This window comes from Vidua chalybeata, chromosome Z, assembly GCF_026979565.1.
Source record: "Vidua chalybeata isolate OUT-0048 chromosome Z, bVidCha1 merged haplotype, whole genome shotgun sequence".
Lineage (NCBI taxonomy): Eukaryota > Metazoa > Chordata > Aves > Passeriformes > Viduidae > Vidua > Vidua chalybeata.
This window is the reverse complement of record NC_071570.1, coordinates 25,955,301-25,972,466: the sequence shown is the minus strand read 5'-3', so window position 1 is coordinate 25,972,466 and position 17,166 is coordinate 25,955,301. Positions and strand designations below refer to the sequence as shown.

The following is a 17,166-nucleotide window of genomic DNA, read 5'->3' as shown; positions in this document are numbered from 1 at the left end:
CCTGCTGTACATTAAGTGTGTGCTAATCTGCAGATTCTGGAGTCCAGCAACACAAATATAAATAATGCTCTGCAAGTTAGCAAATTGCTTGCAGGGCATTCTTTTTTTTCAACAGGAGGAGTTTGGGTGACATTTCATTATGAAGAATGAGCAAATTCTCCAAACTATTATATTCAAAAAAAGAAGCTTCCTGCTGGTATAATTGTTCTTATCTTCCTTAAAGCCTCTTTAGACTAATACCATTGCTTTAAGTGATATTAGCAAATAGTAAACTAGCAATATGTGCAATGTTTAGCATGGTACCTTATGTTTTTCTTGTACAGAGCCACACAATACCATTATGTAAACACTGTTGTCATGTCTAGAAGATGTTAAGTGTTGAAATCGGCCTTTTGCACAAATGCGTTTTTCACATACTTTGTTAATTGGGAAATAATTAAAGCCAGGCTCCCCTTTGTACTGCGGGAGCACTCCACTGGGCAGTTATGAAAAGCCAGCTCTGCGAAGGCCGCCCGAGAGCGCAGTGGCCGCACGGCCCGCGGTAGCTCCGCGGCACCGCCCCATCGCGGCAGCAGCAGCGCCCGGCGGCGGCCTCGGAGCCTGCCCTGCCCGGGCTCCTTCGCGCCTCCCGGCCGGTCCCAGGGCGAGGAGGAGGAGTTTCCCACCGCATGCCTTGCTCGGTCTTCGCCACCCAACGGGACACGCCACGGGGACCGGCACCCGTCCCGTCCGCGCGGTTCTCCTCATCCCGCACAGCTATTTCGGTGTCTGCGCGGCGGGGCGCTCCGCTCGTTCACTCGGAGCGCGGGGCAGGAGCTCGTACAGCGCGAGGCTGCTCCGCCTGGCCCCGCGGGGCCCTCGCGCCGTCCCAGTCGGGTGTGGGGCAGGGTAGGCAACGCAGGAAGAAGAGGCTATCCTGAAGCCCCCGTTCAGGGCGACACGAGAAACCCACTACACCTTCCCTGCCGTTAGCCGGGACAGCAACTGCAAGCGTGGCGCCCTCGTCCTGCCGTCCCTCCCCTGCCTGTCACTCACAGGCTTTGCATAAAGCCTCCCCCCGCCCCCCCCCCCCCCCCCAGCCCATATACCCCTTCTCCGCTCCGCCGCTGGGGCAGAGCTTGTGGTCGGCGTGCCAGCAGTAGCAGCTGCCGCTCTTTCCCTTTCTTCCGTCCCTCTTCCCTAGCTCCCGCCCTCCTTCCGTGACCCGCCTCCCGCCAGCGGCACCACCTCCGCCCGGTGCTGCGCGGCTCCCGACACTGCTGCTCGCCCGCCGCATCTCCGCGGCACCGCCGAACCGGCACAGCCCAGCTCCTCTCCCATGCGCGGCGCTGCGTCGCCCAGGGACCTCCGCGCTTGCCCGGGAGCCGCTGCTGTAAGTTGGTGTCGCTGGCCCGGTGCAGCGCCCGGCACAGAGGGGAGGCGGGAGGGTAGCGGCGGGGCAGAGCTGCCGCCGCGCTGCCGGCGGTGCTTCTCCGGCTGGAGCCGGGCTGCCTTGTTGGTCCCCGGCACAGGCGGAAGCCGGCTTTCCTCCGCCCTGTCCGGAACGCCGGGTACCAACGGAGCACCGGGGGGGTCGGCATTCGCGGTGGTTTGCTATCTCCTGTACTCGGCTGCACTTGAAAAGCGTGGGCTCTTGTTACGGAGGCTGCTAGCCTCCCTGTTGGGCTTCGGCTTTCCTGCTTGGTGCCCTGGGCGGTCCGGAGCATCCCTCAGCGGGCGTGAGGCAGGGCAGGGAATGAGCGAGCGCCTCGCTGCTCCCCGAGCTGGCTGCGGCGCTGCTCTCCCTGCGCCGGTAGAGAAACTTTTGCACGTGGTTATTGCTCTATAAAGCAAACTAAATGCATTTTAGCTTCTCGCACTGGTTTTTATAACAGTCTGGGAAGAAGCTCTTTTAGTTTCTTCTTAGAGACGGAGTTATTTAGGCGTTTTGATGGGGCAAACCGAGGGGAATTTAGAGTTGCGTTTCTTTGTTTGCATGTGGTGAGCTGGAGTGCATTCCTAGCAGCGTGTTCTGCTTTCTGTCTCGCTGCAGGTCCTAGGCAGCCAGTGAGTCTGAAGACTTTAGGCAGTGAAACGGTTTGCCTCTGCCACACTGAGGCACACAATGCCTCACACATCGGTGCAGGTTTAGCAATTGAAAGCGATGGGATGATTAGTAGATTTCCTCTTTCAGCTGTTTCACTGATTCTAAAGAAAAACACAACCACCACTTTCGTATTAAAATAAGCGTGCATCAGGGATATATCAGTAATTTGAAAATACTTAATTTTTCATTTGATTTAAGCTGAGACCTGCATGCTATAGAGCTGTTAAGTAGGACAAGGAGCCTGTTGTTTAGTCTTAAAGTAGTGTTTACTACTGGGCTGCTGTTGCAAGTAGCCTGTTGAAGTGTAATTATAAATCAAAGTCTTGGTTCGACCTCTGTTTCTAGATAAAATCTATATCTGTAATTTACCGACCACTTCTTGTCTTTTACATACAAATACTATTTCTAAGGAAATAAAAGTCTAAAGGGAATTGACTAATATTATTCAAGATGAGCACTTGATCACTGACAGTAGATTACCTCTCCTGAAGTATTTGAGGCTTGCATAATTTCCAACACCAAGCGGAGAAATTGGAAATGTCATTTTTGCATTTTAGTATTCTTCCAAGATTCTGAATGGACCTAATTTACAGAGACTCAGGTAATCTACAGAAACACTGCCTGTTAGTGAGTGATGGATGCTTGCTTCTAAGGGTGTTTGTTCAGCTAGTCCATGTGCAAACTCATCTCTGCACGGCACCGGAGGAAAAAGATGTGTATAGATATGTATCTTTGTTCTATTTGAGGAAATATGTTAGCTTATCTTAAATGTGAATTGACATATTTTGAATTCCTCTCAATAGATGACATTGTGATGATAAAGGCAATCTTACAGGCACAGTTCAAGACCAGCATATGTGGAATCTACTTCTCACCAAGAGACTTAAGTCTTCTGTTTTAGTAGGGTGAAATGCTGAGTGCCTTATTCAGTAGCTGTTTTGGAGGGGTTTTTATACAAATTTTTGGCTTTTTTTATTTTACAGTAGTATTTGTTACCCTGGCTGTGGGTGGGCTTTGGGTAACAGACAGTGAGTGATCTGTTCCTCCCTTCTGCATGTGGTCTGTAGTTCACTAGCTTCCACTGTATGCATGACTGCAGGGTGGTTTTTTATGTTTGCCTCTATTTTGTTGTGGTTATGGACTCATTCTGAATGGTGCTGAACAAGCGTTCATGGGAGTACAGAGCCTGGTGAAAGATCTAAATCCCTATATCTGCAGCCTCTGATGTGAACTTTACCTGCCCTATTCCTGAATCCTGTGTGCATGATGAAAGAAAGTTTTCAGTAAACTCTGAATTCGCGCAATATGCGGGGGCAAAGAAGAGAACCTGTGTTTTCATAGAGATCCTGACATGCCTAGACTGTGATGTATACACTCACATTCAGTTAACTGGAATGGAGTGTGGGGGGCAGTGAGCATATTCAGATACTGGTTATTCTGTTGTCTCTGATGGGTGTTTAGCTCCCATCCTGCTCCCTGGTGAGGAACCTTGAAAGAGTAAGTCCTCTGTGTGAGGAAAACCTGCCTGTAGAGATCCAGTGAATACTGTGCCTTGCATCATAACAGTATTTAAGACAATAAAGTGCCTGGAAAAGTTTGAAAAATTTAACAGTAAAGTGTTCAGCTGCTTGTTTGTGTCATCAAACTGCTTGTATACTAGTATTTCAGGCCATGACCTTTCTGTAATCCTTCAGTTCCAGGAGATTTCAACTTGTAAATGGTCAGTATCTTATTTTTGGCTATAGGTTAAGTGGATTATTTTAGCCTGAGATTAGTGCTCAAGATCCTCAAATGCCATCTGGGTTGTTTTTTTTTTTTTTTTTTTTGCCAGACAATACAACTTCATTAAAGGTCATTAATTTTTTTTGTAAGAGTTTGTATTTTGAAGACATACCAGCTGCCTTAAGTTGTTCTGTGCTTAGTGCATTGGTCTAGGGAGCACTGGTATGATCCCTTTCTAAGCTTTTGCTTAGAAAATGGTAGGGTGAGACAGATACTCTGCCTTGTAGCACTGATGTGTAGGACTCTTCTCTGTTTTGGAGGACTTTGGATTGTGCACCATATATTGGGCAGTGTTGCTTGCTATTTTCAATCCCAGTTAAGTTTCATAGGGCAAATTGTGTTTCATATTAAAGAAAGTGGGCTATAGTAGTTTTACGGTAAGATGTCTCTCTATTCTTCACTTTAAGTTGGGTTTAAGGGCTTTTTTTTGCTGTAACTGAAGGGAAAGGTGTAACAGAGACTTGCTGTTGTACAATATGGTGAATCAATTACATTAGCACAGATAGTGAGCAGGGTGGTACTGGCTGTGCTGCAGCTAGACTGCAGGTGTTGCATATTCCATATAGACAGATTGTGTGTTCTGAAACGGAGTCTGCTATCCGAATTAAATGTGAGGTTTTGATTTTCTCAATGTTTTTGGTCATATGAATCTAGAAAAATACATATATTAAAAATGCTGTTTTTGAGGCTTGTAAAGCTCTTGTATTATCTTGAAGCATGAAATGTGGGAATGAAATTCTGCAATTCAATACTGCTTAAAGATGCTCAAGTATACAGAAATGTTTGTGTGAGAGCAAAGTATATCCACATTAAAAACTTTTACAAGTACCCCCTGGTGCTCTGACTTAGGACATTTCATGCTTTCCAGGTAGACCTTTTGCCAGTTCTTTATTTGAAAGTGCAGTAAAAGGTACTCTGGACATGCAAATAGCATAATAATTAGTCAAGTTTGGTTCTTGGCTTTCACGAAGTGTTCTCTGCAGTTTGAAGAGAGAGAAGTGAGATTATTACAGTACCAGTCACAGCCACAGCTTGCACTGAGTTCTTTGTTTCATCTCCTACTATTTGCACTGTGGCTTTTTGGCCATTAGCTTTGTATCACTGCCAATATTCCTCCCTTACCCTATACTCCATACTATTCTGATTTGACTCTTAGTTAAATCTGGAAATTTGCTGTAATTATACGTAGACCTGCATATCATGGCAGGTAACAGTAACATTCACCTCTAAACAGGATCTGGGTAGGGTTTTGTTTGTTAGTAATAGGGCAGGATAGGATAGTTTTATGCCTCCTCAAATGTTCAGAATGAACAATGGCTTAAGCTCTGAGGACCTGACTCTCTAGGTGACTTCAGAGGCAGTGTCTCAGTGACTTCAGCTGGTGGTCAAAACATGTTTTTCTGCTGACCCTGCCTAGGTATATGCTATACCACTATAACAAGCAGACACTGAATTCTGTGGAATAAGGATGGCATCTGTAGACTTTACTAATCATATTTTTTTTTTACAGTTACACAAGTGTGAATGTATGATACCAGGGTTTTATTTTAAAGTTAGGGTTTTTTTTTTTTTTTTTTTTTTTCATTTTGTGTTGTTGCATATGGAATCACTATACCAAAGGGAAGCTTCCTAATGGGATTAGTAGGTTTTTGTTCTCTATGCAGCTTTTGACATTCCTTAGGTATTCTGTCTAGTAGCTCTTCCTGCTATGATTCAGTACAGGAGAATGTTTCAAGCATGTGCATGTGTATGTATGTAATGAATCAGCTGGTCTAGGTTGGGGAAGGGTGAGAAAATCAGTCCTGGTTAATTTTCTTTCTCCAACTTACTTGCTCACTGTATTGCTATGAAAGTTGGAGATCAGGTTTCCCAAGATAAACCTGCTCTTGGGCAACAAATTTAGACTATGTCATTTATGAATCTCAGCTTACAAAAAAATAAATGCATGCCAAAGAGAGATGTAATCCTCTGTCCACTCAGCTGTAAATTAAGGCTTTTTCTCCCCCATCCTATAGTGAATAATAGACACACTATTCGATATGTAAAACTAATAATGATTTTGACTTCTATTTATTTTAATTTTTTTCTTTGCTTATAGGTGTGAAAGAAAATGTCGGTCAGCATGCATGAAAATCGCAAGTCTAGGGCCAGTACTGGCTCCATAAACATATACTTGTTCCACAAGTCATCCTATGCTGATAGTGTCCTTACTCATCTAAACCTCCTGCGTCAGCAGTGTCTCTTTACAGATGTACTTCTCCATGCTGGAAACAGGTCATTCCCCTGCCACAGAGCAGTTCTAGCTGCTTGTAGCCGCTATTTTGAAGCAATGTTCAGTGGAGGACTGAAAGAGAGCCAGGACAGTGAAGTCAACTTTCACAATTCTATTCACCCAGAAGTTCTGGAGCTTCTTCTGGACTATGCATATTCCTCCAGAGTTATCATCAATGAGGAAAATGCAGAGTCACTGCTGGAGGCTGGTGACATGTTGGAGTTTCAGGACATTAGAGATGCTTGTGCAGAGTTTCTAGAGAAAAACCTTCATCCCACCAACTGTCTTGGTATGCTGCTGCTGTCAGATGCTCATCAGTGTACCAAGCTGTATGAGCTCTCTTGGAGGATGTGCCTTAGCAACTTCCAGAGTATCAGTAAAAGTGAAGACTTCCTCCAGCTGCCAAAAGACATGGTAGTGCAACTCCTTTCCAGTGAAGAATTAGAAACTGAAGATGAAAGGCTAGTATATGAATCAGCTATCAACTGGGTCAACTATGACCTGAGTAAGCGTCACTGTTACCTGCCAGAGCTACTGCAGACAGTGAGACTGGCCCTCCTGCCAGCCATATACCTTATGGAGAATGTGGCCATGGAAGAACTTATCACCAAGCAAAGGAAAAGCAAGGAAATTGTAGAAGAATCAATAAGATGCAAGTTGAAGATCTTACAGAATGATGGAGTGGTCACCAGCCTGTGTGCCAGACCCCGAAAAACTGGCCATTCACTTTTTCTTTTGGGTGGCCAAACCTTTATGTGTGACAAGCTGTATTTGGTAGATCAAAAGGCAAAGGAGATCATTCCAAAAGCTGACATTCCAAGCCCACGGAAAGAATTCAGTGCTTGTGCCATAGGCTGCAAAGTGTATATCACTGGGGGACGAGGATCAGAAAATGGAGTCTCCAAAGACGTTTGGGTGTATGACACCCTTCATGAGGAATGGTCGAAGGCTGCTCCCATGCTGGTAGCTAGGTTTGGCCACGGCTCTGCTGAACTTAAGCACTGTTTGTATGTAGTAGGCGGGCACACTGCAGCAACTGGTTGCCTTCCAGCTTCCCCTTCAGTATCCCTAAAGCAAGTAGAACAGTATGACCCCGTGACCAACAAATGGACCATGGTTGCCCCACTACGAGAGGGAGTAAGCAATGCAGCTGTAGTCAGTGCGAAGCTGAAGCTGTTTGCTTTTGGTGGTACCAGCGTTAGCCATGACAAGCTGCCCAAAGTCCAGTGCTATGATCAGTGTGAAAACAGATGGACTGTACCAGCCACCTGCCCCCAGCCCTGGCGCTACACGGCTGCAGCTGTTCTGGGAAATCAGATTTTTATTATGGGTGGAGATACTGAATTCTCTGCATGCTCTGCTTATAAATTCAACAGTGAGGCATACCAGTGGACTAAGGTGGGAGATGTGACAGCAAAGCGAATGAGCTGCCATGCAGTAGCATCTGGAAACAAATTGTATGTGGTTGGAGGCTACTTTGGCATTCAGAGGTGCAAAACATTGGACTGCTATGATCCCACATTAGATGTATGGAACAGCATAACAACTGTGCCCTATTCATTAATACCCACGGCATTTGTCAGCACATGGAAGCACCTCCCCTCCTAATTGTGTATATGTTGGCAATTACAAGTTATCAGGTAAGAAATAACACCTTTAAATTTCAGTGTAATAATGCTTTTCAAAAACCTTTTCAGCAGCAGCTCTGAGGAGGCGTTAGTCTATTTGATGCAATTTTACATCTGGATCACCTGAGACACATATGTTCACAGGCTGTTGTCAGCCAGGCAGCGCGTCTGTGACAACACCAGATCTTGGAAGGAGTTTACCACGTATCTTGCACTGGCCTTTACAAGGCTTTTTCCTATATGATTTAGATGTAAAGGACTGAGAAAAATAACATTTTCAACTTGTGTGGAAATGCAGGTAATCTTTTGAAAATTGACTCTGGCTCTTAAGTATTAAATGCATGCTAAACAAAGGTTCCACTGCCATTTGTCTGATGACTGAGACTAGGTCACTCTGCATCCTGTAGCAATACCTGAAAAAGATACAGTAAATTCTGATCTGAAGCCTGATAGTGAATTCACTTCGATTTTCATGCAGACAGTGCAGACAGCCTTTAGAGAAAGCTGCTGTCTTATGATAGGTGTTTTACAAGGAGTTCAGGCCTAATTTTCAATCTCAGCTAGAAAGCGTGGTTGCATCTTCATGGACTAGGGTTGCATTTTCTCCATACTTATGCTTATATATGATGAACTAGGTATAGTGTCAGGAAGATATGTAATTAATATTGCAGCCTGAAATAATTACTAGTCTATAGCACACAATGTTCCAAAACAATTTAATTATACATAATGGGCCAGGTTCTTACCAGATGCAACTTCAGCATTGTATCTTCTCACAAGCAAGTCTGAATTTGGTCTTGCTTGATGGGTTGTTGTGCATTTCTTACTTTTGGGAGGAGGGGAGAAGATTTTTGCTCTTAATCTGTGTATTTTGCAACAAACCTGGCAGACTTCCATTTGTGTTGTGTTGCTTTTATTCCCCATTTCCTCCTTGTGGCTTTAGTACAAAATCAGTTACTGCCAGCCAAATAAATAGAGTGATCTCCTTGATCCTAAATAATCAATGCCCTGTGAATGGTGGCTTCTTTTTGGATTTGAGCAGTGTATATTGTACCCATGAAGACAGGCAGCTTATAAGAAAAAGGCAAATAAATAGAGTTGCAGTAATTAAACAAGCTACTCATGTGGCTCTGGGTTACCTAAAAGTTCAGATTGAAGAGGTTCTCCAGAATATGGGAAGAACTTGTGTGTAAAGACTTCTCTAGTTTCTTCTGTTTGGGACAGATCACTGGGGAGGTTTTTTGGTGTTTTTTTGCAGCAGTCTGTCTAACTCTTGCAGTAAATGCAAACCCCAAAGGTTTTTGAAGCAGTCAGTGTAGATAGGGCAGACAGTTACTCCTGTAGTTGTCTTTTGGTTGACTGGGAGTTTTGATTGAGTAAAGAATACAAGGTTGGGCCCATGCAAAGCCAGAGCTCAGCTTTGAAATCTCCTGTGAAACTGGGCAGTGTTGTGCCATGATGCTCTGCTCTCAGGTAGTTGTTTGCCTTGAAAACACTCTGCCCTCTGGCCACTTTGTTTTTCCAGACTTTTCTTTGGAAAGCAGAGCAAACTAGAGACTTACCAGGTCCTGGTTACTGGCCATAATTGCTCCCCAACAGCAAATGGAAGCCCTCATTTCTGTGTGTCAGCTTCCTCCTTAGCTGGGAACTGTATCTCAATATCTTCAGTTAATTTGTATTATTACTGACTTTATGCAGTTCTCAATGTTATCAGAACAGCAGTATTGAATGCCTGAACTCAGGTCTGTGCCAAGAAAAATATTGACTTACTCTTCTGAGTCTCACTTAAATGTTCTGGAGTTTACAGTGCATGAGGGAGTGTTTTCTTTTGAAAAAGAGTTCTCCGAATATAACGGTGCAAAAAGCTTTCCTTTACTCTGCAGTATCTTGTTAAAAGCCATTATTTTATCTTCACTAACACACCAGATATCTGGCTTAACTAGCACACAAGATAACTGAATGTAGCTGTAGTCTGAAATCTCTCCGGTGCTGTGTGCTCATCCAGCAAGTAGGTTGTTTTTTTTTCCTACTGACTCCTGCTGCTTTATCACTGGGTGGGAGGGCCAAAAAGGAAATTACTTGTGATTACTCTGTTTTCATGGTGCTGTGTGGCCTCAATCTGACAACTTTTAGGAAGACTTAAGTCTGCTTTGTCTTGTTCCTCAAACTTGGGAGTTCTGGGTCGGGTTTTTTCCCCTCTGTTTTGAAATTATTTATAGCTTTTTTTTTTAAGTTCATCCCATGACAAGAAACACTGTTTCAACATGAATGTTGATAGTCTGTTTTGATGGGAAGAATGTCATGCTATACTGAAGAATGCCTAGAAAAGACTAATCAACACTGGCTGGACCATTTTTTTAGACATAAAAGAAATTGCCCACTCTTGCAAAAACACTATGGACTGTTATGTAGGCTGAGTTGTTTCCTGTGAATGTTCTCTGTTGTTCTTAGACATCACAGCCTGAGAGAGATGTGGTGTGTTCAAAAGATCTGTGAGTGCACTATGGCTCAATTGCATTGTAATGAAGTAGTATTTGCCTTCTAAAATTCTAGCAGTGCTGTCAGGAATTATTGTCATGAACTGATTATGGTTTGGAAGCTGGAATTTTGATACAGCTTCACAGTGAAAAAGCAAACACAATCTCAGCATCCAGAGGCTGAGTTTCTCATCGAATAATTGATTTTATAAAGGACTCTAGGATGAATTTATTGATGGATGGTATATTGCTGTTTAAAAAGAAATTAAGCAGAATTCTGCTTAAATGAAGAGTAGATGCATTTTAAGTAAGGGAATTTTATGGCCCTCTCTGTTAGTAAATTCAATTCAGAATTTGTTAAGGTGAATAGAGGTACTGGGGCAAGACACCTTCAGCTTCCCTTCTGCTTTGCTCCAACCAGGTTTGTTTTGGCTGAGGTATAGAAAATACTCTGCACTGAGTGTTCATGTGGATTTTTGTGAAAGAGAAGTTACAAAATGTTGTTTGCTTAAAACAAGTCCACAAATTTGTAAGCTTTTCGGGGAACATAAAAATGTGGAAGTATGCAGGATACATAGTCTATCACTTTGAAGTGTATCAGGCCACTTTGATTTAGGTTTCAAGTGACTGAATTTATAACCAAAATATTAGTCAGTCTTTTTGTAGTCAATATGATGGTTTGCAGAATAATGTTACTAGAATAATAAGTCAGAATCTCACCCTAAATAATTATGTTCTTGACTCATTTATGTATTAATAGTTGGGTATTGCACAAGAACCTTGAGGTTCAGGGTGGGCAGGGAAGCCCATCCAGCTGGGTTGTATCCTAAGCCTAGCTTTTAGATTTTCTTTGACATCTAACAAAAACCTTATGGTATATTGTTGCAGCAAAACCTTTTAAGTCATTTCTCTATCCTTTCCTTCCACCTCTTCCCATGCTTTTAGTTTACTCCTTTATTTGGAGAAGAGAATTGGAACCTCAGATCTGGAGAAGTTTTTATGAAGAAAAATCATTCAACATTTCTTGGATTTGAAGAAAATCATCTGCACCTTGTAAATTATCCAACCTAGACATGAAGGAATGGGAGAAGAAACTCCTGTCTTCAGTGCTTCAACACGTGGTTTAAATATGAATGGACAAACCTCTGATCTGGTCCTTTTGCTAGTAATTGTGGATTAATGCCCATGTTAATCAGTCCTTCAAAGAAGAAAAAAGCAGAGACAGAACTCCTCTTAGCTGTGCACCACACATCACTTGATTTCCATGGACCCCACTGTTTTTATGTGAAATTTGAAATGGTTGTCACCTCTCTTTGTGGTGGTTTGAAGTGCCAGCACCAGCTGTAGAGGCAGCATGCCAGGTCTGAAGCAGCAAGATGCTGCTGTGAATGAAGATACAGCAGCATTGCTGCTGAACTCTGCTGACTGGAGTGTGCTTGCCTGTGGGCAGTGCCTACAGCATCTGTTACACCCTATGTTGCATTGTCCTGTGTGCAGTAAGTGATCTGCTTCATAAGGACCAGTCCAGTGGTGAAATGTTTTTGCAACAGTGGGGAACAAACATAACATCCCCAAAATGCTCATTGTTCCTGTTCTTCCCTGTATTTATAATTCAGTCTGTCCCTTTCCTATTATGTTGTTGTAGATATAGTTATTTATTGTTCAGTGTTTGCATGGTGAAACAATGCCTGCAATTGTCTTCATGTTGCAAGGGCTTGTATGAATTGTATGTTTTGCACATAGTGTGATTGCTGACTTGCTCTGCTGCACAAAGAAAGAAAACTATTGGGTAACAGTTGGAGATGGAAGGGAGGAGTGGCTTCCCAGTCGGAAATGGAAGGATTACAAGACAGGATTTTAAATCACACACGTACTAAAGGAAGAAGCCATGGAGGTCACTTTCTCAGGCCACCAGCTCCTCAGCTCCTCAAGGTTGCATGTGGTGTGTCTTGTAGATGGTGTCCTTGCAACATTTCATTTGTTGGTCATGCCTTTCAATTTCTAACCTGGAAATAGCCAAAGTCTCTTGCAACACTCGCTTTGTGCAGCTTCCTGATTGCAACGCAAATACTGTGGAAGAGCTTCTGGATACCAAGCCCAGATGAAGTCATTGTCCAAACTTATTTATTTATTTATTAGGTTGGAGGAGGGTTACCTACAATATAGCCACATTGTCCTGAAGGAGTGGAGAATGGTGATTCAAGAATAAAAACAAAACAAAAACCTCAACATAGGTTAATGATGAAGTCTTAAAAAAAAAAAAAAAAGAAGAAGAAAGAGCATCAATTTTGCACTGACTGGATTGCCTCATCCATCTGGATTTCAGATAATCTGAGTGGCCAGATGTCAAAGACCCAAGTGCTCTAGAAAAATTCTTATGGGGATAGAAAATTAATTTCAAACCTCTTATCTAAAAAAAAAAAAAAAAAAAAGCCCTCAAACTCTGCTGCTTTTTATTTTTGTTATCCAGGTGTGTCTTTAATCACTTGGTTGCTCAGAAGCCTCAGAGAATCCTGAGAAACCAAACTTTGATTTTTAAATAAAATTGTTTCTTATTATTCCGGTCTTTGGACAGAGATGAAGCTACTCTTTTTCTTAGGAATTTCAGAAGCTTGTGTTTCACAGGTACTTTCTTTACCAGATCCTGTAATGAAGCTTGTATTGTACTGTGTTTTTTCTTAAATATTTCTGGAGCCCTCTTAAACTGACATATTCACGGTGTAACATGGTTGGTGTGTGCTGTGGTATAAGTAAACAGCTGCATGTGTGCATGCAAAACAAAAATACTCAAGTTTGTGATGCTTGCCTTTCTCTGTGTGAAAGTGATGTAGCTGTATTTGTGAAAGTTTTGTCATCTGAAAGTGTTTACATTGGTCACTGGAAGTTTGTATGCGCTGCCTTACATTTGATTTGCTGTTTGGAGTAGACTCTTTACATTTCAGAAATAAAGTATTTGGAGTTCCATGAATACTGAGGGAACATTGATTAATAAGCAGTCATTTGCAGTTTTTAAAAGGGTGAGTTCAAGCTAGATGTGATAAAATTATAGTTCCACTGATGAAACTGATTCATTGAAGTGGTAGATTAAAAAAGTATTTAAACCCACAGCCTCTCTACCCTTGCCCCCCCTTAGACAACCTTTAGCAATAAGAAAACAAGATTAGGATAGGTCTCCTTTCTATATCCCTGTACCTGCACAGGTTGCCATGCTGAAGCAAACAGCCTTGAAGTTTTATTGGCCTTTCATCTTGTGGATCACTCTCAGGAGTGAAGGGAGCCATAAAATCAGACTTCCTGTGTTTTGCATGTCCTCTACCCAGGCACTAGCAATTACATAAGGTACCAGGAAATAAAGAACTGGGTCCCCAGGGGCCCCTGTGTTTGAATAAGGGCATGTAGCTTTGAGATATGTGTTCTCTGTCTAGCTGATCAGAGTCCAGAGGTGAAGCTGCCTTTCATCATTGTTTAGCTTATGAAATCTGTTTTGTAGGACAGCTACAAAAAGTGGGATGTTCAGCTTCCCAAAGTGGGATGAATTTTCTGCAGCTGTTTGCAAACTTGTGGTGTGCTTTCAAGTCCTCAATTAATTCCTGTGTGTAGGCCGAAGGAAACTGAAGTCAGGGTGGGCCTCTGGCTCTGCAGGGACTACATGAGGCTCTTGCCCTATGAATTGTGGGAATCCTGGCTGACTACTTGACAATTTTAGCCCTGCGAAACACCCCAGACTTAGAAGCAGTTCACAGCAGAGTGCACACAAAAACCCTGGCATAAGATAGGAAGGTTCCTCTCTTTTTGCAGGCTGGTTACTGTAGAAACACATAACAAAGGACAGCCTTCCTCTTCTGGTGAAATTGTGCAGCCCCTTTTCTGTATGTCTGACACCTGTCTGAATAAGAGTGATTAGAACAGAATAGTTTCCATTCCTGGCCATTGAAGATGTGGTTCATGTGCTAAAAGAAAACTGCAAGTGAAGAAGTAAAATTGTCTATGTTGTTTGCTACTATGTCTTAAGATTTTGTAAAATTCACTTTTTTCACAATGTGAAACTGAAGGTCAATAAATTATTAGATGTTTCCTTTTCATGGAATTTTTATTTGAAGTGTTGTCTCATCCTTCTCTCTTTCCTCACCACTAAATGCTTTGAATCCTTTATAATGCCCTTTTTTATGTCCTCTTAAAAGAAGCACATCAGCAACATGCAATTAAGTGCTTTGGTTTAAGCTTCTGCTTCAGCTGCGCTTTCCTTCCCTTTGTTCTCTTCTGCTACTCTTACTGTGATCTCTATCTCTAAGTTCAGCAGTTAAAACTTGGAGAGCCTCAAAACGTTTAAGAACAGGAAATGCAAGTTTGTTTGTGCTTGCAGTACAGTTTAGTTAGTGCCTGATACCACCTGGAAGTGGAATTAGGCATTTTGAATCCTTTCTAATTATTCCCAAGTCAGAAAATCCTGGTTGCATGTAAAACATTCCAATTATTCTATATACGTGTATAGTCAAACTCTTTGAACTTTTCATCTTACTTACATTTTTGTCTGTACATTGTGGTCGTGTTTTTCTAAGTTTTGGGGTTTTTTTGTTTGTTTGTTTGTTTGTTTAAATACCATTTTAATACTATTGATTTTCTACATTGGCTTAGCACCTGTTTGGCCTGAAAGTGTTGCTGAACACTGTCCAGATATAAAATAGCAAGTCTTCTGACATCTTCTAAATGACCTCTATTACCTCTATTATTACCTCTATTACTTTTTTTATTTTTTTTATTATTACTCTATTACTTTTTATTTTTATTCTTCTTATTAATAAAATATTAACAATATTAATACAGTATTAATAATAATAAAATTAATTTTATTTTTAAAATTACTATTACTCTATTACTCCTGCAGCTGCCCTGTGAAAAGCCACAGGTTTCTTTGTGGTCTTTCTTTACTCCAAAGAGTTGGGGCCATAGTATTAAGTGACTACCTGGCCTTGGCATGGCTTGGTTAAACTGTGTTTGAGATATTTGCCATTAGTATTTGCTGGGGGAGTGGGACGCTTAGAGAATCTTTAAATATGAAGAATACCAGAAGAAATCAGCCTTTCCACAGAACGAGGTAATGTTAAATTAGTTTCTGTGCTTATTGCAAGCTCTTTGCTGGACAGTAACCTGGGTTGGTTTCCTTTATTAGGATTTCACCAGGGCATGGGATGCTTACAGCAGCACTGGGCATGAACAAACTGCTGTAGAGTGATTCAGCTGATGTCATTTTAGGGCATTGGGTTATTTGCTCTATCTGGTCATAGATTCAAACTTCTTTGCTTGGAAGTTTTCTCATACTGGAGGTTCTGATATTTATGGTGAGAGTGTAAAAAAATAATTCCATTTAGGTTTTAAACAACTGATAATCTGTACAAGACATCTGCAAGGCATTTACTTTATTCATAGTAAGTATGGGAACTAAATGCCTTGAATGATTAGAAAAAAATCAGCTCAATAGCATTGACTAAGGCTTCATCAAGCATCCTGGGGTGATCAGCTCTGACCTGTGAAAGTCTCAAAGGCCCTGTTTATGCTAGTAAATTGAATATGCCTGGGGATGGTCTGGCATGGAGGCCAGCTGGCAGGAAACAGCCTTGAGCACTTTGAGCAGCCTCTTGTCCTGGCAAGACAGGGTGGCTGCATGCAAACTGCTTAGAGTGGCTGCTGGAGTGCTCTGGCTCCTGAACCCTATCCAGGAACACTCCAGAGGAGTGCAAGTTTGCATGGGCCAAAACCACATTGGGGTTTCTCAAATGACTGAGCAGAACTGACAGTCTGTTCTATGCCTGGGAACACGCCCAAATACAGTTCGGTATATTGCCATTGTCCCAGCCAGAGCAATGAGTAACATCACCTTTAGGTCCTTGGTAGCTGGGCAGACTCATAACTGGTTACATGACCTGGCATCAGTGATCTAAATGCTGATGAAAGTGGAGGGATGAAGGAATGCTGTCTCTGAGTGACACAGACCTTGGTAAGTGGGAAAGATGGGTCCTGAAGAGGTGAGTGATGCAGCTTCAGATGCAACGACATGCATGCAGCTTTGGAAGTGCACAGAGAAGAGGGTAGGAGTGTCCACACTGTAGGTGGAAAGTGTTTGGTGTGCCCAAAGCTTTCCTGGTGACAGTGCCCTATGGGTTTTGCAGGAGGTGCATGGTGACTCCTGGTCTCAAAAAAAAAACCAAAAAAAACAAAAAAAACAACCCCAAAAAACAAAAAAAAACAAATAAAAAAAAAAACCAACAAAACAAAAACCAAACCAAAACAAACAAACAAATAAACAAAAACACACACACAAAAAAACTGAGCAGAATTCTATCAGAGCCACAGCACAAGTGTGCACATGGAAACACATATGTGTGCCCATAACCCTGGCTGGCAAACACCAGACAAATCACTTCTGTTATAAAGGATCATTAGTCCCCAGTTTTACCCAGGATGGCCTCATTTTTGGACCTTACACGCAAAATTTACTCCCCTCTACAGTGTGAAAGGCTGTCAAATGGTCTGGGGGTGTGCATGCATGTAAACCCTACAGAAACATAAATACCATAGAAAAGTCATATGTTTATTCAATTTTTTATGTTTGTGTGTGACACAAAGCCAAATACAAACTCACTCAGTAGTAACATATGCACATACACAATGCACACAAAGACCATCTGTCTTCTCTGTGTCTTTAATAATGGTCTGAATTTTAGTTTCACTATTTCTTAGAAACTCTACATTTAAATATGATAATTACCCTTAAAACATGATACATAAGGCATGTCTGTGAATTAAAATAAGTGAGTAGATAAATTACAAATATCTTTCATAATTATGTTAGGCAATTCTTCTGGCCTGACAATGCTCTGACATTCTCAGGAAACCAAACTAGACAATGTGTTTTTTTTTTGT

The 17,166-nt window shown here is 42.1% G+C and overlaps 1 protein-coding gene across 1 annotated transcript; it reads left to right on the top strand.

The window, feature by feature from the left end:
• Positions 1–1,121: 1,121 nt before the first annotated feature.
• ENC1 (ectodermal-neural cortex 1) lies at positions 1,122–14,344 on the top strand. The gene is made up of 3 exons (XM_053932582.1): positions 1,122–1,372; positions 5,967–7,780; positions 11,191–14,344. The coding sequence occupies exon 2, from the start codon at positions 5,979–5,981 to the stop codon at positions 7,746–7,748; it is 1,770 nt and encodes a 589-aa protein (XP_053788557.1). The 5' UTR covers positions 1,122–1,372; positions 5,967–5,978; the 3' UTR covers positions 7,749–7,780; positions 11,191–14,344.
• The last annotated feature ends 2,822 nt before the right edge of the window (positions 14,345–17,166 follow it).

Coding starts and splice junctions, on each gene's coding strand:
- ENC1 (XM_053932582.1), top strand. CDS start 5,979: ATGTCGGTCAGCATGCATGAAAATCGCAAGTCTAGGGCCAGTACTGGC.